Source organism: Stegostoma tigrinum, chromosome 20, assembly GCF_030684315.1.
Source record: "Stegostoma tigrinum isolate sSteTig4 chromosome 20, sSteTig4.hap1, whole genome shotgun sequence".
NCBI classification, from domain to species: domain Eukaryota; kingdom Metazoa; phylum Chordata; class Chondrichthyes; order Orectolobiformes; family Stegostomatidae; genus Stegostoma; species Stegostoma tigrinum.
Window position 1 is genome coordinate 20,696,781 of NC_081373.1, and position 23,908 is coordinate 20,720,688.

At 40.7% G+C, this 23,908-nt stretch overlaps 2 protein-coding genes across 3 annotated transcripts in view; one reads left to right on the forward strand and one right to left on the reverse strand.

The window, feature by feature from the left end:
- LOC125461862 (pancreatic lipase-related protein 2-like) overlaps nt 1-23,908 on the reverse strand; it is a 58,231-nt gene that overhangs the window by 22,664 nt on the left and 11,659 nt on the right. The window contains exons 1-2 of one of the 2 annotated variants that reach the window (XM_048551155.2): nt 2,368-2,416; nt 2,231-2,279 (exon numbers count right to left, since the gene is read on the reverse strand). In XM_048551155.2, the coding sequence (XP_048407112.1) occupies nt 2,231-2,279 (49 nt within the window). In that variant the 5' untranslated portion in view covers nt 2,368-2,416. Of the gene's footprint in view, nt 1-2,230; nt 2,280-2,367; nt 2,417-23,908 lie in introns of those variants that run through there. The other variant, XM_059652910.1, reaches the window with a different exon arrangement.
- LOC125461918 (docking protein 1-like) overlaps nt 18,747-23,908 on the forward strand; it is a 38,565-nt gene continuing 33,403 nt past the window's right edge. The window contains exons 1-2 of the mRNA XM_048551289.2: nt 18,747-18,863; nt 19,719-20,015. Of these exons, the coding sequence (XP_048407246.1) occupies nt 18,807-18,863; nt 19,719-20,015 (354 nt within the window). The 5' untranslated portion in view covers nt 18,747-18,806. The remainder of the gene's footprint in view (nt 18,864-19,718; nt 20,016-23,908) is intronic.

Below are 23,908 nucleotides of genomic sequence, written 5' to 3' on the forward strand. Positions count from 1 at the left end.
CACCACTCTCAATATTCACCCCCTTTAGCACTAATGCACATGACAGTTGTGTATACCATCTGTATGTAGCATCATAGCAAATCACCAAGACTCCTAGAAACATGGGCAAGCAGATATGTGGGAGCACCTCTCTTGCGGGTTCCTTTCCTAGCGTCACACCATCTTGACTTGGATCTGTAGTGCCGTTCCTTCACTGATATTGTGTCAAAATCCTTGAACTCTCTTTCTAGCCATGGATGTCACGGTGGCTCAATAGTTACCACTGCTGTCTCACAGCACTAGGGACCTTGGCTTGATTCGACTCTCGGGCAACTGTATATCTGGAGTTTGTACATTCTCCCTGTGTCTGCGAGGGTTTTCTCTAGGTGCTCTAGTTTCCTCCCACCGTCCAAAGATGTGCAGGTTAGGTGGATTGGCCATGATAAATTGTCCTTAGTGTCCAGGCTAGCTAGGTTGGTTTGTCATGAGCATTTAGGCTACAGGGGTAAAGTAGGGCATCAGTCTGGGTGGGATGCTCTTCAGAGGGTCGGTGTGAACTCAATGGGCCAATTGGCCTGCTTTCACACTGTACAGATCCCATGATTCTTTGAACAGCATTGTATGTGTAGCTATGTCCCAAGGACTGCAGCAGTTCAAGAAGGCAGGTCACCACTACTTTTTCCCAGGCAATTAGGGATGAGCAATGAATGCTGATAATTAGTGAATAAAAAGTATGCAACTCTGCAAACAATGATATTGTGCTGGAAGAAGTACAATGCTAAATTCCACCTCAAGGCATTGATTAATGGTGACTACTAATCACAATTCATTAGCATCAATGCCTCCTCCTGTTCTGCAGCTCCTCAGCTAATTATAAGAACTAGCTCCCATATGTGAGATGATGCAGAAATTAAAAACTGCTTGACATTGAATCTTGCAACATTGGACTGAACTTTAATAGTTAAATGGGAGTGAATTGAACTGTGGCTTGGGGCTGTCTGAAAATTTTCAGGAAGCTGGAAACCTGACTTCATCCTTCCCACTTAAAGGTTTCTTTCGTTTGGAGACAAGTTGTCAAATCGGGCACTGAAATATTTAAGCAATCAATTCATTAAATCTTTAACCTCTATTCCGGCTTTCACAGCTGTAGAACAGAGAATCTTGAATTGTGTGAAACTTGCCTTAGTCAATAAGGCAAGAATACATTGGGGAGCCATTGATTTAGGAAAAATCCTTTAAACAGAATGGTTCCCTTACAGCTAAGTCTGGTGCTCATAGCATTTGTACCGAAAAGCTGATTTCACTCTTCAAATGTGAATTCTGGACTTTCTGAAGTTACTTCTTGGGCCTTGTCACCTTGATCGACACTTCCTTGTTGCCTGCTGAGCACAGCACAGGGGCAGTTTTATCTCCTCTCCAAGAGGAGAAGCAACACTGACACCAACAGCTGCTTTCTCCTTAGCCACATGCTGCTCCACAGGGCAGAGAGAATGCATCCAGGGCCCTGCTTTTTGAGTCTTAACCCCAATCATTTATAAGGTTTGCCTATCTGTCATCCCCGGAGGCTTGTCTAATTCAGGAGGGGACTGCGTGGATCGGGCAGACAGGTCAATGTGAATTCCCTGGGTCAGCTGCGCCAGTGGGAGACACGGATGCTGTCACACATGAGGGGGGCTCAAAATCTTGCATATGCTTGAAAAAAGAAACTGTGACAACAGCTGCCACACCATCTTTTGGCAGGTTAAGACCTATGGCCTCAGCTGGGACTTTCACCACCTGCAGTGCCAAGGGCTTTTTTCTCAATGAGGACCTACTAACCACATAATACTGGCAGTGTGACCAATTTGCTTAGAAAACACTTATTTGTGAAGCTGCTGAGTGGATAACCAGTGCCATTTAGAGCCCATCTCCACCAAGATTATTCAGAGGCAGCAATGGGTCGGGGAGTCCTGCTGAAGAGAGATTTTCTGAAATGATAAGCCCAACTTCCATACCAGCTTAACAGCTGATCAAACCTCTCCATCTACTGGCTCAATACATCCAACGTTTGTCAAAACTATCAAATACAAGTGAAAAACAAATATGAAATTGATGTGCGGCACATATAGTTGGGAAGAGAAACAGAGGGAAGAGCAAAAAAAATCAGAATTGCAGCATTTTCTGAGTTGCAAACCTGCAAATAAAGTGTTAGTTTTCTTGCTGCACACAGTTGACAACAACCTGATATTGTTCTGTATTGTTCTGTTCTTACCTTCCACTGCATTGCCCAAAGTAACTGCTGCAATTATAATCCACAGCATCTAAGATGAAATTTACAAGAAAACATTAACATTTTATTTTGATTAAAAATAATGCTTTTGGGAATCATACGCAGGAATTCTGACTTACTTCAGCAATTGTCCTGGCGTGAGAGTGATTAATAATTGCTCATGTGATGGGCACACACAAAGGAATATATATACACACAAGACCTGTTCATGTTTACTTTGCAACATTCATGCTATTTTTGTGCGTGCGAAGTAGGCAGATGACAAATTAGTTCTTGGAGCAACTTCAAACAATACCAAGCAGTTTTATGAGTACAATCTTCCATTATTTTACAAGATGATTGGAAACAGGTATTTTGATATTAACATTTGTTGTTCTGTTCATATTCCTTATCAGTGAAGTAATAAGGTGACTTAAACAGATGCAACATTAAAGGGCATTTTAAATTTATAGATATTGCTTTAACTCTAATTTACATTTATCTCACTACAAATACAGTAAAATCTAAGAGTGAAATGTTTCATTTAGTGATAGCTATTTTCATTTCAGAAAAATACCTTTCAATAGTTCATTATTTTGTTACCTCGTCCAGTCCTCAGCAGTATTAACATTTTCTGCATGGTTTCCATCTAGTGTTGAAATCTCATTTTCTAACTGTGCCAATAAAACAACTTATGTTAATCTAACATGGCTAAAGTAAGATGTGAGGAAAATGGCATTGAGTCAGGAAGAGACAGATTAAAAGGGGTGGCCAAACAATTGGTTGATGAAATAGATTCTGCCACCAGTGTTTGTGTTTGGGTTTGATGATGGGTGAAATGAGGGACAAATACACAAGAGACTGGAGTCAGAGGATTGGACTATTCCGAAGGGAGAGGAACAGAGGTCTATAGACCAGGATTTTTTCTGCAAGCCTGTTCCGCCTTTCAAGGAGTTTATGTCTGATCTGCAATCTAATTTATATACCTGCTTTTGCTGTATATCATTTAATGCAAAGATATATCATTACAGATGTGTTTCTATTGGGAAGGTGGGAAATATAAAGACGGTCATCAATTGTGGTACTTATTTGAAATGGGGATTAATATGGGGGATATAGATGAGATCCCATATCTAACAAAACTAAAGGATGAATCAACATAATATCAGAGACGAGGAAAATCAAAGTAATCTTTGATTTAGAAAATATTCCATTTCATTATTTTCTTATATTTTGTAATTTTGCCTTCTGATTTATATAACTGTTTGTAAAACTTATGATTAAACTAAGATAAATAATGCATAGTTGTAATACGCATAATTCTGGAAGAAAATGTAAGGAATTGACATAAAGATAAGTTGGTACACTGATAAAACAATGTACACAAGTTTAAAGAGACTGTTTGAAGGGCAAAAAGGAGATAGGACAGTCGATTTCAAAGGTAGCATGCGTGGAGGATGTTCCGACTTAACTGAGATCCAAAAAGAAGCAAGATGATATGGAAAAAAAAAGTTCCAAATTTGCAATTAGGTAACCAAATAGAAATCTGAAAATCAAACAGGAATGTGGATTGGTATAACATTAAGCTTTTCTTTGTATCTGACGTTGCGTGATAGAGTCATAGACTCATAGAGCTGTACAGCATGGAAACAGACCTCCAGTTCAACTCATCTGTCCTGACCAGATATCCTAAATTAATCTAATCTCATTTGCCAGCATTTGGCCCATATCCTTCTAAACTCTTCCTATTCATATATGCATCCAGATGCCTTTTAAATGTTGTAATTGTACCAGCCTCCAGGCTTCTTACGGCAGCTCACAAATGCATGCACCATCCACTGCATGAAAAAGTTGGCCCTTCAGTCCCTTTAATTCTTTTTCTCTCTCACCTTAAACCTATGCCCTCTAGTTTTGGACTCTCCTACCCTGGGGAATAGACATTGGCTATTCACCCCATCTATGCCCCTTATAATTTTATAAGCTTCTACAAGATCACCTCTCAGCCTCCAATGTTCCAGGGAAAATAGCCCCAGATTATATACCCTCTCCCTCTCGCTCAAACCCTCCAATCCTGCAAAATCCTTGTCAATCTTTTCTGAACCCTTAAGTTTCATAACATCTTTCTTATAGCAGGGAGACCAGAATTGTGATAATACCACTAACTCTGTTTTCCGTTCAAGCAAAATGATTGAAAGTACTCTCCTCCATAGCTAACACATTTGTAAATATATGTTTGCTACTATCAATCATCTCTTTGTGTGAGTCTCTGTATAACTGCAAATGAAACCTTGAATATTCTAAAGCTCCCCATCTTTATCCCTAGGCAATGTTCTACAAATCAAGTCAAAGTGGGAACTAGCCTCCATTTTTCCAGGTTAACAACATTATTACTGAATCACAGGTATTAGTGGCATTCAGCTTGTATGAAATGGCCAGGAGTTCTTGGAGTTGGAATGCACGCAACAGGTTCATACCTAAGGGTTGGTAGGAACACTGAACTCTCAAGTATGTTTTGCCTTCACTGTATGGGCATGTGTCTACTGATGGGAGCAAATTACTGCAGATGCTGGAATCTGTAGTGAAAACAAAAAATGCTGGAGATCACAGCTAGTCAGACAGAATCCATGGAGAGAGAGAGAAAGCTGACACTTCGAGTCTGGATGACTCTTCTTGCAGCTTGAAGGGGAACTTCCAGGTGGTGGTATTTCCATGTATCTGCTGCCCTTGTCCTCTAGATGGTAGTGGTCGTGGATTAACTAAGTGCTGCCTAAAGAGCTTGGTGAACTTCTGCACACATCTTGTGGATGATACACACTGTTGCTACTGATTGTTAGTCGCAGACAGAGTGAATGTGATGCCAACCAAATGGGATGCCTTGTCTTGGATTATGTCAAGCTTCTTGAGTGTTGATAGAGCTGCATCTATCCAGGCAATTGGTGAATACTCCATGAGACTCCTGATTTGTGCTTTGTAGATGGTGGACAGGCTTTGGAGGAGCCAGGAGATGAGTTACTTGCTGAAAGTTTCACAGCCCCTAACCTGTAGTTGTAGCCACTATATTTACATGGCTAGCCCAGTTTGGTTACTGGTTAATGGTAACCCTAAGATATTGATGGTGGGGTATTCAGTGATGGCAATGCCATAAAATGTCAATGGGCCATGGATAGATTCTTAAATTTTATACATCTCAATGCCAGAGGTAACTGTGACTGAGGTAGTGATTCATACACATTCTGATCTGATCTGTGGAGCAATAGGGGCCTCTATGAACTTGGGGAGAGACAGAAAAAATGTCTTCAAAAAGCGGACTCCAATCATTGCCCAGCTGCTAGCTACAGTGTGCATTGATCAGATGAAGCTGGATACCCACAGGGTCACAGGGAAGCTGGGGTATTAGAATCAGGTGGGGGAGACGACATTTTGTTTCACAGCTACCAACCCCAAGTCTAACTCTTGTTTCCCATATCAAAACATTGGAAATCTATTTCCTGGAGAAGGAGATTGATTCTTGTCAGATTAATTTATAATGTTAAATATCTTATTCTGATAAAATCACTCAAACTGAAAGTTGTGCTGCTTAAACTTACTTTATAAGGAAGTATGTGTACTGCATTTAAGAAGTTGCATTTGAAAATATAAAATATAAGTATTTGATTTTAACAGTTATTTCATTAGGAATGTAAAATACTTTAGGTTACAGAGTATAATGTTTTAATGTATCCTTCAGATAATGAAGTTTCTTTAACCTTGGTGCATATATGAAACCATGATTCGCTTAAAGTTGAAGTTTCATGATTTAAGGGACATAATTTCACTTTTAAGTGAGGACTTACCATATTATGTATCCATCCCGAGAATACTATATTTTGACTAAATTATTGACAAGAAAAAGGATGGAATCCATGGCTCAATAGTAATAGTCATTCTGCTGAGTATAAAAAGTTAAAAGATATACAATGGTTGAACTACAAGTTCATTTATTGTTAAGGAATATCAACACAAAATGTCAAGCTGTATCTTTATTGTTATCAGAACGCCAGGGTCCTTCCAAACTTATTGCTTTTATGATTATTCCAATTTATTGTTTAGGTAGAGGAGCTGCCAAATATTTGTTTTGAGATCAAGTTTAAGTGCAGGGCTGCATCATTTGTTTTCTTTCGATAGTTGTATGGAACATTCCATTGGCAATGCTAATAAAATTTCTCATGTTGCTCTTAAACAATGATTTTTAAAAACATGATAAAATTTGTTAAACTAGAACAATTAAAATATTTAACCTGCAAGAATATTTCAGGTAATTTTTTTTAATGAATAACTTTATTTTGCACCAATGAATTTACGTTACAGTAATGGTGGTTTCACTTCACTAAAGTTGGGCATTGATACAATCAGGATCAGTATGATTCAAAAACGAATCTTCCAGAGAATGAGTTCTCCTTCTTTTCTCTCATAGAAATATACTTCATTCATAAAATTTGTAAAAGTACTTTGCACCATATGTTCAGCAGATGTTCAGCATTCAGCCCACCAAGTCTGCTCTGTTATTCAATGGTTGATCTGATAATCCTCACATCGATTTTTCTGTCTTTCCCCCATAATCCTGGATTCCCTCACTAATTAAAATTTGTCTATCTCAGCCTTTAATACACTTAACGACCCAGCCTTGACAGCACTCTATGGTAAATAATTCCTCAGATTCACAACCCTCAGACAGAAGAAACTCATTGCCATTTCTGTTTTATATGTGCAACCCTTTATTCTGAAATTATGCCCTCTGGGGTTGAGACTCTCCCACAAGGGGAAACAAACTCTTAGCATCTACCCTGCCAAGGCCCTTAAAATTCTTATATGTTTCAATAAGATCACCTCTCATTCTCCTAAACTCCAATGAGCGCGGCCTCAATCTACCCAACCTCTCATCATAACAAAATCCCTCCATAACTGGAATCAACCGAATGCACCTTTTCTGGCCTGCCTCTGATGCCGGTATATCTATCCTCAGTTAAGGGGACCAAACCTGTTCATAATTTTCTCGGTGTGATCTGAGTAATGCCTTGCCATTCCTTTAGCAAGATCTCTGTATTTTTGTGCAACATTTCTTTTGAAATAAGGGTCATCATTTGCCTTCCATTTTTAATACTCGACTTGGCTGCTAGCTTTTGGTGATTTATGCACAAGGGCCACTAAATCTTAAGTACTGTAACTTTCTGCAGGTTTTTTCCAAATAAATAATATTCAGCTCCTCTATTCTTGCCAAGGTGCAAAACTCCATATTTTCCCACATAATATAAGTCATCAACCAAGTTTGTGCCAATTCACTGAACCTATCCATATCCCTCTGTCGTCTCCTTGAGTCATCTTCACCATAGCCTTCCCACTCTTTTTTGTGGTGTCCACAAACTTGGTGATGACAAATTCATTTCCTTCATCTAAGTCATTGAATGTATATTGATTATTTAATCAAAAAATTGAGGATCCAGAACTGGTCCCTGTGGTTCCCCACCAGTTATAGCTTGGCATTCTAAAAATGCAACCCCCCCCCTCACCATTCCCAACTCTGTCCCTATCCCAAGTAGTTAGCTAATCCTCTCTACATACCCTACAACATGGCTATTAACTTATTAAGTAGCTTTATGCATGGTACCTTTTTGAACAAGTTTTGGAATTCTAAATATTAGATCTATTGGCTGCCCTTCATCTATCTTTCTTGTCACCCTCCACTTCAAATAATTCTCATGAATTTGCCATTCATTATTTCCTCCTCATTCCCTATTCCACAGCTATGTTGACTTTGTTTTATTATGTTACAAAATTTCTAAATGCTCAACCATTACATTTAACCTTATCACATTGACAGATGTTAAGCTAACTGGTCAATGGGTACCTACTTCCTGTCTCCCTTCTTTTCTGAACAAGAGTGCTACATTTGCAGTTTTGCAATTCTCTGTTAATACTCCTGAATCTAAGGATTCTTGGGAAGATTTCCATCAGTGCAGTCACTATCTCTGTAGCTATTGCCTTTAAAATCCTAAAATGCAACCTGTCAGGTGCAGTGGACTCTTTGTCTTTTAGACCCATTTATTTTCTTAGTGCTTTTTCTCTAGTAATAGTCAACGTATTATTTTGCTCCCCACTTTTTAATCTAGTATTTTTTGGAATGTTGTTAGTGGCCTCTACCTGAAGCCTGTTGTAAAGGATTTATTCAATTCTTCCGCCATTTCCTGGTTCACCGTTATTACTTTCCTAACCTCATTCTTGGCCCAATGTTCATTTTGGCCTCTCTCTTTATTTAAATATTTAAAAAGCTCTTATAGTATATTTATATTTCTAAAGAAGAGTCAAAACATTAACTCAGTTTCTCTCAGCATAGATGCTGCCAGGTCAGTTCAGTATTTCCAGAATTCAGTTTGTTTCAGATTTCCAGCATCTACATTATTTTGCTTTCATTTTATTTGCTAGTATATTCTCAGTCCATCTTCTCACTCTTATTTTAGTCATTTTTGTTTTTTTCCAAACATTCCCAATCCTCACATTTACTGCTTGTCTTTGTCACTTTGTACATTTTTTTCTTTCAAGTTTATACTGTCCTTAATTTCCTTGGTTAACCATGCTGTGTTATCTCCTTCTGAAATCCTTTTCTTATTGGCATATATCTTTGCTATGAGAAGTGAACTATTTTTTTAAACATCAATAATTGTTCAACCAGCTTTTCTGCTAAACTCCTTTCCCAGTCTACTCCAACCAATGCTACCGTTACTCTTCCTATTTATGTTTAATATAATTCATTTCAACTCAAGCTTCTCACTCTCAAACTGAATGCTGAATTCTACCATGTACAGTTATTGTTTTCTTGTGGGCTTTTTACTCTAAGATCTGTCTCATTATACATAGCTGGATCTAAAATAGCCTAATCCCTAGTTGGATCCACAACATATTGTTCTAGAAAATGATTCTGACTATGCTCTGTCATTTTTTTCCTTGCAGTTGCCTCTAATATTTGATTTTTCTCAAGCTATATGAAGATTAAAGTCACCAATACTTAATGAGCTGCTTTTATTACATGCACTCATTATCTTCTCATTTATTCTCTCTCTTACACTTTGGCTGCTATTGGGGTTCTATAGGCAAGTCCCATCAGTGTCTTCTTCCCTTGTTATTCTTACCTCCGAACATTTGCCTTCTATGTGTTCCTATCCAAAAGCATTTCTTGCTATCGTACTTATTCCATTTGTACTAACAAAACCAACCAATAAATCTTCCTTTCCTTTTCAGAAAGTTCATTACAAAGACATTTCCCTGAAAATTCACTTACCAGCTTTGATCTTCTTGTGAACATTTCTCTGTAATGGCTGTAAGATCATACTTATTTGCTTTGTCCCTCCTATTTCATTAACCAAATAGCTACCGTGCAATATTGTCACATCCTTTGGCTTTGTAAGCCAATGTTCTTGCCACGCCTACCACCCTGGCCAGCTTGTCAGAACCTCCCCTACTAATTCTAGCTCAATTTGAATGAAGCCTGTTCTACCAGTACAACTTCCTTCTACCCCACTGCTGATGCCAGTACCTCAAGAACTGGAAATTATTCCTCCCACACCAATATTGGCTTTATTTACTCTCTTCCAGCTTGTCCATGGCTTAGGTAGTATTACTAGGCTTATTATTGTGCAGGTTCTGCTTCATAATTTAGCTCCTAACTGGACGAATCCTTTCAGCAGAACCTTATTTCTTGACCTATCAATGTTGTTGGCAACAACAATGTCGTGATAACTGAATTCCGTGTCCTTTCACTTCGAGTTCCTTTCTAACTCTGAGGAGATGTCTTTAAGCCTGGAACCCTACAGATAACACAGCCTTCAGTCTAACACTCATGGCTGCAAGGAGTGGCACCTATTTCCCCTAATTATACTGTCTCCCATTCCTCTTGTATACTATGATCCCAGGGTTAGTTTTCTTATCATCCCAACAGTCCTCACCGTCATTCACACAGCCTGAATGGATTGTTGGGTAATTGCAAGGGCCAGGGTTTCTCGAAAGCTACCCCTTCAGTCTCCATACCTGAATTGCAGTTACGTAGGGCTGTTGCTTATCATAAATTTGATTGATCTCATTTAAGGGGTATGACCAGCTCCTGGAGCAGAGTGGTGGTGTAACTTGAACCGTACCTGTTGTGATGCAATGCCTTCAGCTCAGATTCAAAGTTATTCAAGCTATAAACATATAACCTAACTAAATTTGAAATTCACAAAGTACATTGCTCATTAGGCATACAGCCTGTGGAGTTCTGCTGATTTTAGTGTACTATTGATAAAAGACCTTTCCCCATTGTGCTTCCTTGGCAGATGCCCCAAACATCTGTACATCCCTCAGCATGTGATTCTGGTCTTCACTGCACTTTAAATTTAGGTTAGACTTCAGCTTAAGGATGAGAGCTGCAAATAGGTTCTTCCTGGAGCTATTACACATCTGAGCATAAATGTATAAGAGATAATAGAAGTTGCAGATGCTGGAGAATCCAAGATAACAAGGTGTGGAGCTGGATGAACACAGCAGGCTAAGCAGCATCAATGCTGCTTGGCCTGCTGTGTTCATCCAGCTCCATACATTGCTTTCTGAGCTTAAATGTAGTCAGCTTTATGTAATTGCTTCAATTGCTTAAATTGTTTGCCAGTAAATGGCAGATATGACGTGGTGGGCATCACGGAGACATGGCTGCAAGGGAATCAGGATTGGGAGCTGAATATCCAAGGATATACATCCTATTGAAAAGATAGGCAGGTGGGCAGAGGGCATGTGGTAGCCTTATCAGTAAGAAATGAAATTAAACCAATAGTAAGAAACAAAGTAGGGTCAGATAGTGCAGAATCTGTGTGGTAGAGTTGAGGAACAACAGAGGTAAAAAAAAAACCTTGGCTGGAATTATGTACAGGCCTCCAAATGGTAGTCAGGAGCTGGGGTGCAACATACACCAGGAGATTGAAAAAGTAAGTAAGAAAGGCAAAGTTACGGTGTTCATGAGGGATTTCAACATGCAGTTGGGCAGAGAAAATCTGGTTAGTAGGGGATTTCAAAAAAAGGAAATGTGGAATGTCAATGAGATGGCTTTTTGGAGCAGTTTGTTGTGGAGCCAACTAGGCAACAGGCAATACTGGAATTAGTGCTGTGCAATGAGGCAGACTTACTAAGGGACCTTAAGGTGAAGGAACCCTTAGGAGGCAGTGATCATAATATGATCAAATTTACTCGGCAATTTGAGAGGGAGAAGATAGAATCAGAGGTAATGGTAATTACAGCTGATCCCATACAGTGTGGAAACAGGCCCTTTGGCCCAACACGTCCACACCAACCCTCAGATCATCCTTCCCCAAACCCACCTCATCTACACATCCCCAAATGCTATGGAAAATTTAGCATGGTCAATCCACCTTGCCTACACATCTTTGGACTGTGGGAGGAAACTGGAGCACCTGGAGGAAACCCACGCAAACACAGGGAGAATGTGCAAACTCCACACAGACAGTTGCCCAAGGGTGGAAATCAAACCTGAGTCCCTGTCACTGTGAGGCAGCAGTGCTAACCACTGAGCCACTGTGCTTACCCTATATAATAGCAACTACAGAGGCATGAAGGAGGAGATGGCCAGACTTGACTGGGAGAAGATCTAGCAGGAAAGACAGTGGAACAGCAATGGTGGAAGTTTCTAGGAATAATTCAACAGGCACAGCAAAAATTCCTCCCTAAGAAAAAGAAGCATGGTACAGGGATGATGAGGCACCCATGGCTAACCAGGGAAGTCAGGGATAGCATAAAAGCAAAAGAGAAAGCATATAATGTGGTGAAGAGCAGTGGGAAGCCAGAAGATTGGGAAGTTTACAAAGACCAACAGAGGGCAACTAAAGAAGAAATAGGGAGGGAGAAGATTAAATATGAGGCTAAGCTAGCTAGTAATATACTGTATACTGTATTACTAGGGCTGGAAGAGTTTCTTTAGCTATATAAAAGGAAAAAGAGAGGTAAGCATAAACATTGGACAGCTTGAAAATGACACTGGGGAGATAATAGTGGGGAACAAGGAAGTAGCTGAGGAAGTGAACAATTGCTTTGCTTCAGTCTTCGCAGAAGAAGTCATGAATAATATCCCAAGAATTTGAGACAGTAAGGGGGCAGAGCTGAGTATGGTGGCCATCGCTAAGGAGAAGGTGCTAGAAAAACTGAATGGCCTAAAGGTGGATAAATCACCTAGATCAAATGGACTACACCCCAGAGTTCTAAAGGAGATAGCTGAAAAGATATTGGAGATGTTAGTGGTGATCTTCCAGGAATCGCTAGAGTCAGGGAGGGTCCCAGAGGGTTGGAAAATCTTTAACATTACATGCCTGTTTAAAAAGGGAGTAAGGCAAAAGAGTGAAAATTACAGGCCAATTGACCTAACTTCGGTCGTGGGTAAGATTTTAGAGTCCATTATGAAAGCTGAGATTTCTGAATACTTGGAAGTGCATGGTAAAATAAGGCAAAGTCAGGATGTCTTCATCAATGGGAGATCATGCCCGACAAATCAGTTTGAATTCTTTGAGGAAGTAACGAGCAGGTTAAACCAAGGATAACCAATGGATGTTACTTACCTGGACTTCAAGAAGGCCTTATACAAGGTGCTGCACCGGAGGCTGCTGAGTAAGATAAGGATCCATGGTGTTAGAGGCAAGGTGCTACCATGGATAAAAGATTGGCTGTCTGGCAGAAAGCAGAGAGTGTGGTTAAAAGGGTCCTCCTCAGGATGGTAACCAGTGACTAGTGGTGTTCCACAAGGGTGTGTTGGGACCACAACTTTTCACTTCATTCATGAATGATCTAGATGAAGGAACTGAAGGCATTCTGGCTAAGTTTGCAGATGATATAGAGATAGGCAGAGGGACAGGTAGTATTGAATTTGCGGGAAGGCTACAGAAGGATTTGGGCAGGTTAGAAGAGTAGGCAAAGAAGTGGCAGATGGAACACAACGTGGGGAAGTGTGAGGTCATGCACTTTGATAAGAATACAAGCATGGACTATTTTCCAAGTGGAGAGGAAATTCAGAAGACTGAAGTGCAAAGAGACTTGAATGTTTAGTCCAGATTCTCTCAAGGTAGACTTGCTGGTTGAGTCAGTAGTTAGGAAGGCAAATGCAACTTTAGCATTTATCTTGAGAGGACTTGAATATAAAAGCAGGGATATACTTCTGAGGCTCTATAGGCTCTGGTCAGGCCACATTTGGAGTATTGTGTGCAGTTTTGGGCCCCATATTTCAGGAAAGATGTACTGGCCCTGGAGCGGGTTCAGAGGAGGTTCATGAGAATGGTGCCAGGAATGAGAAACTTAACATATGAGGAGCGTTTGAGGACTCTGAGTCTACACTTAATGGAGTTTAGAAGGATGAGGGTGGATCTAATTGAAATTTACAAAATACTGAATGGCCTGGACAGAGTGGATGTTGAGAAGGTGTTTCCATTGGTAGTAGAGGGCACACCCTTGGAGTAAAAGGAAGATGTTTTAGAACAGAGATAAGGGGAACTTTCTTCAGCCAGAGAGCAGAGGCTGCCACAGAAGGCTATGGAGGCCAGGTTATTGACTGTATTTAAGTCAGAGATAGATAGGTTCTCGATTCTCAAGGGGATCAAGAGTTACGGGGAGGAAGCAGGAGAATGGAGTTGAGAAACTTATCAATCATGATTGAATGGCAGAGCAGACTCAATGAGCTGAGTGGCCTAATTTCTGCTCCTATGTCTTTTGGTCTTATGCTTTAGGCTATCATTCCAATGCTTCTGGTCTGGGACTAGCACTAAATCTAGTTTCACACTATCTTTTCCTTCGAAGAAGTACTCGTTTATATTGCCATCTTTATCCAAGGACTTCATAGGATTGCTCAAATTCAAAGTAACATTAAAAAAAAAATGACTCTTAGCTGTGTGTGTTTCTTTTAAGCTTAAAAATACCTCTTTGGACCTTCTAAACTGAAGTTTGAAGACAAAAATCTGTCACTTCTAAAGCCATGCCTCAAACATGGCTTTTAAAAAATCACCACGACTATAGAAACACTTTTAAGCTAATTAGTATCTACAGACACACAGAAAAAAAGCCCTCTTACAAACCCAGAATCCAAAACCCTGAACTTGCAATAAATGATTTTGTGATATATAAATCACACATCATTGAATCCAGGCTTATAAAGTCTCATGACATCAAGTTCGACCTGACAAAGGAAATCTACCTCCGATTACCACATGTAGAAGCCATCCCCTCCTCCTTTTGGCTGATGAATCAGTCCTCCTCCATATTTAATGCCACTGAGAGGAAGCACTGTGGATAGCAAGGGCACAGAATGTACTTGGGGTTGAGGGCTTCAACATCCAACACCAAGAGTGAGTCCGCAGTACCACCACTGACCGAGTTGGTAAAGTCATAAAGGATATAGCTGTTAAACTGTGTCTACAACAGTTGGGGAGGAACGAATACGAGGGAGAAACATATTTGATCTCATCCTCAGTAATCTGTCATCTGCTCATTACAGTATTGATAAGAGTGACCACTGCACAGTCTTTTGGAGACATATGTCCTATTTTCAATTTGAGAATACTTTATATTGTGTTGTGTAGCACTATCACCATACTAAATGGGATACACTAAGAACAGATCAAACAACCCAACACTAGACATACATGAGGCACTGTAGCCATCAGCAGAAACAGAATTATACTCAAACTCAATCTGCAACCTCACGGCCTGACATATCGCCCACTCTTCCAATATCATCAAACCTCGTTTCCAGCAGGGGAATGCCAGGAGCAGCACCATTCAAATCTAAAAATTCGGTGTCAGCAAAAGAGAACTACTTGTATGCCAACACTGTGTGCTTCAAGTGATAAACAGAGCCAAACAATTTAACAGCCAACAGATCAGATCAAAGCTCGGCAGTCCTGTAACAGCCATACTTGAATGGTGGTGGATAAATAAGCAATTCATTAGGCAAGGAGGCTCCATAAATCTCTCATCTCCAATGATGGGGAAGCCCATTAGTGTATAAGTTAAGTCTAAAGCATTTGCAACCATCTTCAATGAAATGTGCCAAGTAGACGTTCCTTCTTGGCCTTCTGTAGAGGTCTCCAAGATTATATATGCCAGTCTTCAGCCAATTAGATTCATTCCCTGTGATATCAAGAAATAGCTAAAGGCATTGGATACTGCAAAGCCTATGCACCTTGGCAACATTCCAGCAGTAGTAGTGAAATAATGTGTTCCAGAACATGTTGCACCGTTAGCTGAGTGGTTCCAGTACAGTTACAACACTGGCATCTACCCGACAATGTGAAATATTGTATAGGTATGCCCTGTCCATAAAAAGCAGGACAAATCCAACCCAGCTAATTACCACCCTCATCAGTCTACTCCCAATTATCAGTAATGTGATGGAATATGTCACCAACAGTGCTATCAAGCTGCCAGAAAAACAAAGTTGCTGGAAAAGCTCAGCAGGTCTGGCAGCATCTGTGGAGGAGAAAACAGAGTTAATGTTTCTGGTCCAGTGACCCTTCCTCAGAACTGATGCTCGGTTGGGAAAACGTCAGTTTATATGCAGAAAACAGGGAGGTGGGTGGGGTAGGGAGTAAACGACAGGATAGAGCCCAAAGAAAGAGAAAGACAGTTGGACAAATGAGTTGCTAATGTTCAGGCTGGGATACACTAGGAACTATTCACCCAGGGTGAATACTTTTTAATGGGGACTGTTAGTGACTACCAATAGGGGATGTGTAATGGCAGGCTATGTGGTAACAAGGCCTGGTTGTATGGGGTGGGAGGCTGGGACATGGGGGAGTTTAGGTCCTAAGCCTGATCGTTAGCAACTCCTTTGTCTGTCCAACTGTCTATTTCTCTCTTTGGGCTCCATCCTATTGTTTACTCCCTACCCTGCCCCCCTCCCTATAAAGTGCATATAAACTGACATTTTCCCAGCCACCATCAGTTCTGAGAAAGGGTCACCGGACCTGAAACGTTAACTCTGTTTTGTGCTGCCAGACCTGCTCAGCTTTTCCAGCAACTTTGTTCATGTTCCTGATTTACAGCATCCACAGTTCACCCTGGGTGAATAGTTCTTAGTGTATCCCAGCCTGAACATCGACATAATGGCTGGTAGCATTGACATCTTCCAAGCTGCAGTTGTTCACATTGGGTTCCACCAGGGCCAATCAGCTCCTGACCGCATCATAGCCTTTGTTTAAACAAGGACCAAAAAGCTGAGTTCCACAGGTAAACTGAGAATGACTACCCTTGACAGCAAAGTCACATTTGACTAAATGTAGTATCAAGATGCACTAGCAAATTAGTGTTTAAAGGAATCAGAGGGAGAACACTCTATGATTAGAGCCATACTTGACAACATGTTATTGGTGGTCAGTCAGCTCAGTCCCAGGACATCTCTGCAGGAATTCCTCAGGGTTGTGTCCTGGGCTCAATCATCTTCAGGTGCCTCATCAATAACCTTCCCTCCGACATAATGGCTGGTAGCATTGACATTGTGATTTTGACATTCTTGACTTTGCAGATTAATTAGAATTGCTTTATTCAATTTCTTTCAGTAGTGGCTGTTGGCTAATTGGCTTTGAGCACTCAGAGCAAGGATCCTTCTGTAATCCTGTTTTCTTTTGATTTACTTGCCAGCTCATCACCTTTCAGCACTTACAATGAGCACGTTTTTCTTTCTTTTCATTACCTGTGTTGCAGGGACTTTTAATAGCAACTCTGAATTTTACAGTACACAAGTCAACTAAGATGACTAAAACACATTCTAGTGTTGCCGTAGTTTTTAATCCCTTTTTTTGTATATTCCTGGAAGCCCACAACACTAACATTCTGCAAGAGGTGGTATTCTATAGACAGGGAGATAGTGAGCTCCCTCATTATGTCCTCCTTTTGCATTTCTCAGCCATGTTGGAAGTTTCTGCTGACACTCTACAGGTGTGACATTCCATAGATCTCTCACACAACTTCAGACATCAACAGAATTTACATCTCCATCAACTTTTTGACTGAAACAGATTTCTTTTTTTTAATGGAGTTAAGTGTTTACACTGTCCGTAGTATTTTGGGGGTTCTGCTCTATCATCACGACATTATCATGGGGGAATCAGGAAAGGTGATTTAAAATTTCACCAAGGGAAAGAAAAGGCTTTAGGACCATCCTAAAAGAGAAGTGAGAGAAGTGGAGTCACTGAGAAATTTTAGGGAAAGTACTGGGATCTTAGAGCTAAAGCAGCAAAAACCAAGTCTGTCAGGTGTGGAAGAATTAAAATCAAGAACGCAAAGGAGACCAAATTGGAGACATGCAAATATCTTGATTGCTTGTGGGTTTGGAGGGAACCAAAAACTGAGGAAAGATAGATCCCATGGATGGATTTGAAAACATTCATTTGTTAGATGGTGATCGAGTGAAGGTCAGTGAGCATGTTCAAATGTTATTAGGGTAAGTTAGGATGCAGGCAGCAGTTTTAATGTATTCCATGAGAGTGACAATCTACCTACATCAGTATGAGCCAGGTTTATTTAAGGTGCAATGTAGAAGGCCAGCCACTGTTCCACTGGAATAATCAACACTCAAGATAACAAAAGCATGGATGAAATTTCAGTCACAGAGAGCTGAGAAAAGATCAATGTCAAGAAATGTTACAGAAATGGAAGCAGGTCACTCAGTGATGGAGCAGTATGCACTTGAAAACTCAAACTGGGGCCAATCACACACAAAGTTTGGTAGTGGTCTCACTCAGTTGATAACAGTTACCAAGGATGGGAACTATGCTCAGGAAAGAATTTACCATACATGCCAAAGGCAATGGCTCCAACTTTCCTGATATCTAGTTGGAGGAAATTTTCTGTTCATCTAATATTGGATGTCAGACAAGCACTGTGACAAATCAGAGTTGGGGAGCCTGTGATGAGGCAGAGCTGACAAAGTGTGAAGCTGGATGAACACATCAGGCCAAGCAGCATCTCAGGAGCACAAAAGCTGACGTTTCACGCCTCGACCCTTCATCAGTGAGGGAGAGCTGAGTGTTGTCAGTATACACGTTATCTTTTCTGATCATAACAGCTAGAGAGACTGTCTTGGCATGTTTCAGAGCCTCCCTTTAGTTTCTGCAGTCTTCAGTTGTGTAGCAGCTTCTTTGAAGGCGAAGGAAGGGAAGCAATAGTTGTCAATGCAATATGCAGAAAGCACAAGATATCACCTTGACAAAGGTCAGTGCGAGCAGTGGCCACCTAAAAACTCTGCACTTTCAAAAGACTGATCATGCTGTTTGGAAGCTGAATTTTGTTTAGGTAGCTGGTGCTCAGTTTAACGTCAACAAGCTGCTTTGAGAATAAACAATGGTTTTGGTGTCAATGTGAAGGCTACGTAAATAATGATCATCACTTTGTACCCCTCACAATACCCACGGTGTACACGCCACTGTTTTGCATTTGGAAACTAACGGAAACTCGAAGCGGAAGCGAAGCATATCCGCCACAGCAGAACTGAACACTAGCCTCAAAGGGTCTGTGGAACAAATATACAGATATGGAAGACACCGTGAAAGAAGGTCTGCTTTGTATGCAGCAGCACAGATTCAGGAAGGTATCGTAATTTGTTTCCATACGTGAGAATAATATCCAGCATTTTTCTTCCCCTCTAGGATGTAGACAAATGAGACTTTGATCATGTACTTTTAAACCAAGCTCACATGTCGGGGATTATATTTAATGACTCGTTCATTGTATACAATTTCCTAACAGGACGGACACTACGAGGAATGCATGTTTGGTTTTAAAGGCATTTGTGGTGTTATTTCATTTTGATTCATGTGTTTACTGCTAACAACGTACACACGGATTTTTTTAACAACACTTTTGTAAAATCAGCGCCGTGCTTTGAACAGCTGTAAATTTATTTGCTAAATAAAAACCGAAAGAACTGTGAATGCTGTAAATCAGAAACAGAACAGAAAATGCTGGAAAATCTCAACAAGTCTGGCAGTATCTGTGGAGAGAAATCAGGGTTAACTTTTCGGGTCGAGTGACCCATTCTCAGAACTCATGCTCAGAAGTAAATCTATTTGTGTCGTTTGTAACTTTGAGCTGTAGACAGTGATTGTCAAAAAAATGGAAGGGGTTTGTCTTTAGAAAATAATGGGAAGGCAGATGATGTTCACCATTTCGTTTTGGGCGCAGAGTTTTGTCAATGTGGTTTGGGATGAGACGTGTAGCCAGCATAGGACAGTACATCTGTGTGCAGTACTTGTGACCATTCGAGCATTCACCAGATATCATTTCACAAGGACACGCACTAATTTCTGGTTTTTGTGACTGGCTAAAAGCACAGGACGCGGTGTACTGTTTTAACATTCTCAAATGAATGGTGTTACACCTGTTGGTACACCTAACACTACCTTCCCAGTAATTCTGATGCGGGTCTTTCTTTCATTCTCCTCAGAAATGGAAGAAGGTCTGGCTTATGCTCTACTCCCAGAGCAACCAGTCTGTCGCTCGCCTCGAGTACTTTGAGTTCAAAGAGGGCTCCAGTTTATCCGAGAAGCAGATCACAAAAAGAATAGACAGAAAAGTCATTCGCATGAGCGACTGCATCAGAATATCTGAGGTTGTTCCTGAAAACTCGTCAAAGGATTCAAGCGCCTTTTCAGTGGAAACAACGACGAAACTGTACACGTTTTTAACTGAAAAGACGGACTGCAAAGAATGGATTCAGAAACTCACAGAAACTGCTTTTCAGGTGAGTGAAGTTGAATACGAACCTTACTAAAGTTGCATGGCATGACATCACAGTAGAAAGATGGCCAACATTAGAGGTAAGAAATACTAAAATTATCAATTATGTTTGTACACCTCAGATAATTAAATACCCTCATCACTCATGGTAGGCTCATTCAGAAGGTCAGGAGGCATGGGATACAGGGGAACTTAGCTGTCTGGATACAGAATTGGCTGGCCTCTACTGTTTGTAATTTTTATTAATGACTTGGATGAGGGGATTGAAGGATGGGTCAGCAAGTTTGCAGATGACACAAAGGTCGGAGGTGTCGTTGACAGTATAGAGGGCTGTTGTAGGCTGCAGTGGGACATTGACAGGATGCAGAGATGGGCTGAGAGGTGGCAGATGGAGTTCAACCGGATAAATGCTAGGTGATGCATTTTGGAAGGTCGAATTTGAAAGCTGAGTACAGGATTAAGGATAGGATTCTTGGCAGTGTGGAGGAACAGAGGGATCTTGGTGTGCAGATACATAGATCCCTTAAAATTGCCACCCAAGTGGACAGGGTTGTTAAGAAAGCATATGGTGTTTTGGCTTTCATTAGCAGGGGGATTGAGTTTAAGAGTCGTGAGATCTTGTTGCAGCTCGATAAAACTTTGGTTAGACCGCACTTGGAATACTGCGTCCAATTCTGGTCGCCCTATTATAGGAAAGATGTGGATGCTTTGGAGAGGGTTCAGAGGAGGTTTACCAGGATGCTGCCTGGACTGGAGGGCTTATCTTATGAAGAGAGGTTGACTGAGCTCAGACTTTTTTCATTGGAGAAAAGGAGGAGGAGAGGGGACCTAATTGAGGTATACAAGATAATGAGAGGCATAGATAGGTTTGATAGCCAGAGACTATTTCCCAGGGCAGAAATGGCTAACATGAGGGGTCATAGTTTTAAGCTGGTTGGAGGAAAGTATAGAGGGGATGTCACGGAGAGTTGTGAGAGCATGGAATGCGTTGCCAGCAGCAGTTGTGGAAGCAAGGTCATTGGGGACATTTAAGAGACTGATGGACATGCATGTGGTCACAGAAATTTGAAGGTGCATACATGAGGATCAATGGTCGGCACAACATCTTGGACTGAAGGGCCTGTGCTGTACTGTTCTATGTTCTACTTTAGTACAAAGTAGAGGGAGTTCCATAATATGATCCCATTCTGAAGCATAACCACACTTCATGGAAGGCTCATTGTGTTTCTGTGACATTTGGATTTAGGGTACAATTTTGAAGTCCAGTGTTCAGACCATTCATAAATAAGACTAAAATATAGAAACATACAAAGTAGGAACAGGAGCAGGCCATTCAGCCCTTAGAGCCGGCTAGAGCCATTTCATATGATCATGGCTGATCATCCACCTTAATCTCCTGTTCCTGCTTTCTTCCCATACCCTTTGATCTCCTCAACCATAAGAACTATATCTAAAAGTTAATGGTAAAGTTGCCAAAGTTTCAGAAGACTGCTGTCTCATCAGAGAGAGAGAAAAATGACTGGTGATGGTTAACATGTGAGCCTTCACACCTCAGGTGATGGGTGAGGTTGAGAAGGTGGGACCTTCATGATAAACCTCTGGTGGTACAAGAATTGAATCCACACTGTTGGCATCACTTTGCATTGCAAATCAGCCATCCAGCTTACTTAGTGAATCAACACCCTCATGAACTGTATTCAAACTCCTCCATCAAAACATTTAATGTTTTGGCCTCAATTGCTTCCTGTGGCAGAGAATTCCACTGGATCACCTCTGTCTGAGTGAAGAAATTTCTAAAATGTAATAAACCAGATGTATAATCATCATGGGACTGCCACAGGAATTGGATATATCCCATCTCTAAAGAAACTGATGACTGTGTCGCTGTTTTTAGGAAAAAAGGATATTGTTATGTCTCACTGGGTAGTGCACTGGAAATTAAGCCATATTCTTTCTGGAGTCATCACAGAAGTTAAATATTTTAAAATGCATGCAAGTTCCCGTATTCACCTGACCTCAAACCCAGGTTGACATATAGCATGGACCAAGTTTCCATGGTGAAACAGAATCACTATTTATTACAAATAATTGGATTCTAGCTGCAGATAAATGGATATAAACCATTAGCATATTACACTCGTAATCAAACCTCCAATCCCCTGATAAACTTTCTTTATGCATAGCACAAATAGACATAGTAAAATAGTAAAATAAAACAGAGGGCAAAAACTGGAAAGAAATTTCTGTAGTCTTTGTTTCCAGATTTGGTTGTTGAGGTGATCCTTATGACTTCTGCTGGATAGCATGCTGTTTCAGTCAGCTTTCTCTCAATGTTTCCACTGGTTGGTAAAGATCATAAGGAGGACAATTACTTTTGAAAAGTCGCTGGTTTATCAGTTTAAAATCACAATTTTCAGTAACAGTTGCAAGAAAGATAAAGTTGGTTTTCTTCAGGATTACAGTGAATTTTGATTGCAGAGAACAAAGATACTACTACTGAGCTGAGGAAGAACTAAACTCTCTCTCTATATATAACTTGTTCCAGTTCAGAGCGGTGCAATTACCTGAGAATCAATCACATATTTATTGGTGACATAAAAGGTCTCTGCCATTGATAGCTGGTCATATTAATTTATAAACCAGTCAACTCTTGTTACCAACAAAAGATACATCTGTACACCCCAAAGATTCCAAATCGTCTGCAATTCAAACTTCAATTATTACTTCAACTGACCTCTCCCTCTGGCCTTTTAGCTGCACTTGACCTGTCCATTGAGAACTATTGATGTGACATTGGTCACTTTGATTTCTTTGCCTACCTCACTCATTTAAACCTATCTCCCTCTGAACTGACAGTGCTTTCAGATCCAACCCTGACTTTTTCATCATGCCTTTGACAAGGGTGGTGCTTTTGTTGTCTGGCATACTAACCATTACATTCTGGAATCTGAGCACTAGCTCTTTAACATCCTATCTGCCCTTAGGCCATAACGCCACGATCAAACATCAGGCCATTGTGTCCACAAGTGTCACCAACTTTATCCCATCTGGACATCTCCCCTGATAGCCTCTAAATTCATAGTTCCCCAACCCTGCACAGCCTGCTTCTACCTTCTCCCCAAAAATCGACAAATAGGATTGCCTGAGCAGACCCATTAATTCTGCCCATTGTTACCTCAGAGAACCTATTCCTACCTACCTCAGTTTGATTTTCTTCTCCACTTATCTAGTCCCTCCCCACTTAGATCTGTGATTCTTTTGACACTTCATGTTAAAATGTCCAATTTGCATGTGCCAGCCACCTCTTCTTTACTATGGACATTCAATCCCTTTACATGTCCATCTCCCATCAGGATGGTCTCAGGGCTCTCTGCTTCTTCCTGGAAAGAAGGCCTGAACTGTCCCTATCCACCTCCACCCTCCTCTGCCTGGCTTCACTTTTAAGCAACTTCTCCTTGAACTCCTCTCACTTTCTTCAGGTCAAAGAGGTGACTACGGGTACCCGCATGGGACCCAGTTATTCCTGTCTTCTTGTGGGGTACATGGAATATTCCTTGTTCTAGTCCTACTTGGGCCCCAGTCAAAACTCTTTGTCTGATACATCTGTGACATCATTGGTTGTTGCCATCTCTTGACCAGAATTGGAAAAATTTATCAATTTTCACCCAGGTCTCACTTTCACCTGATTCAATACTATTGTTGCAATGTTGTTAGGCTCCACAACTTTCACAGTATCTAGTGCCTCCTGCTGTTTTTCAGGGAAACTTAAAGATTCCTTGTGCAAGACTATTCGGGACTCACAAGAAAAGTACGGAAGCTTCCTTAAATGGCCTCTTCTTGTTCCTTTCTAATATTCTTTTTCTGTGATAGTCACCTGGGGAGGAAACTGCAGTCACT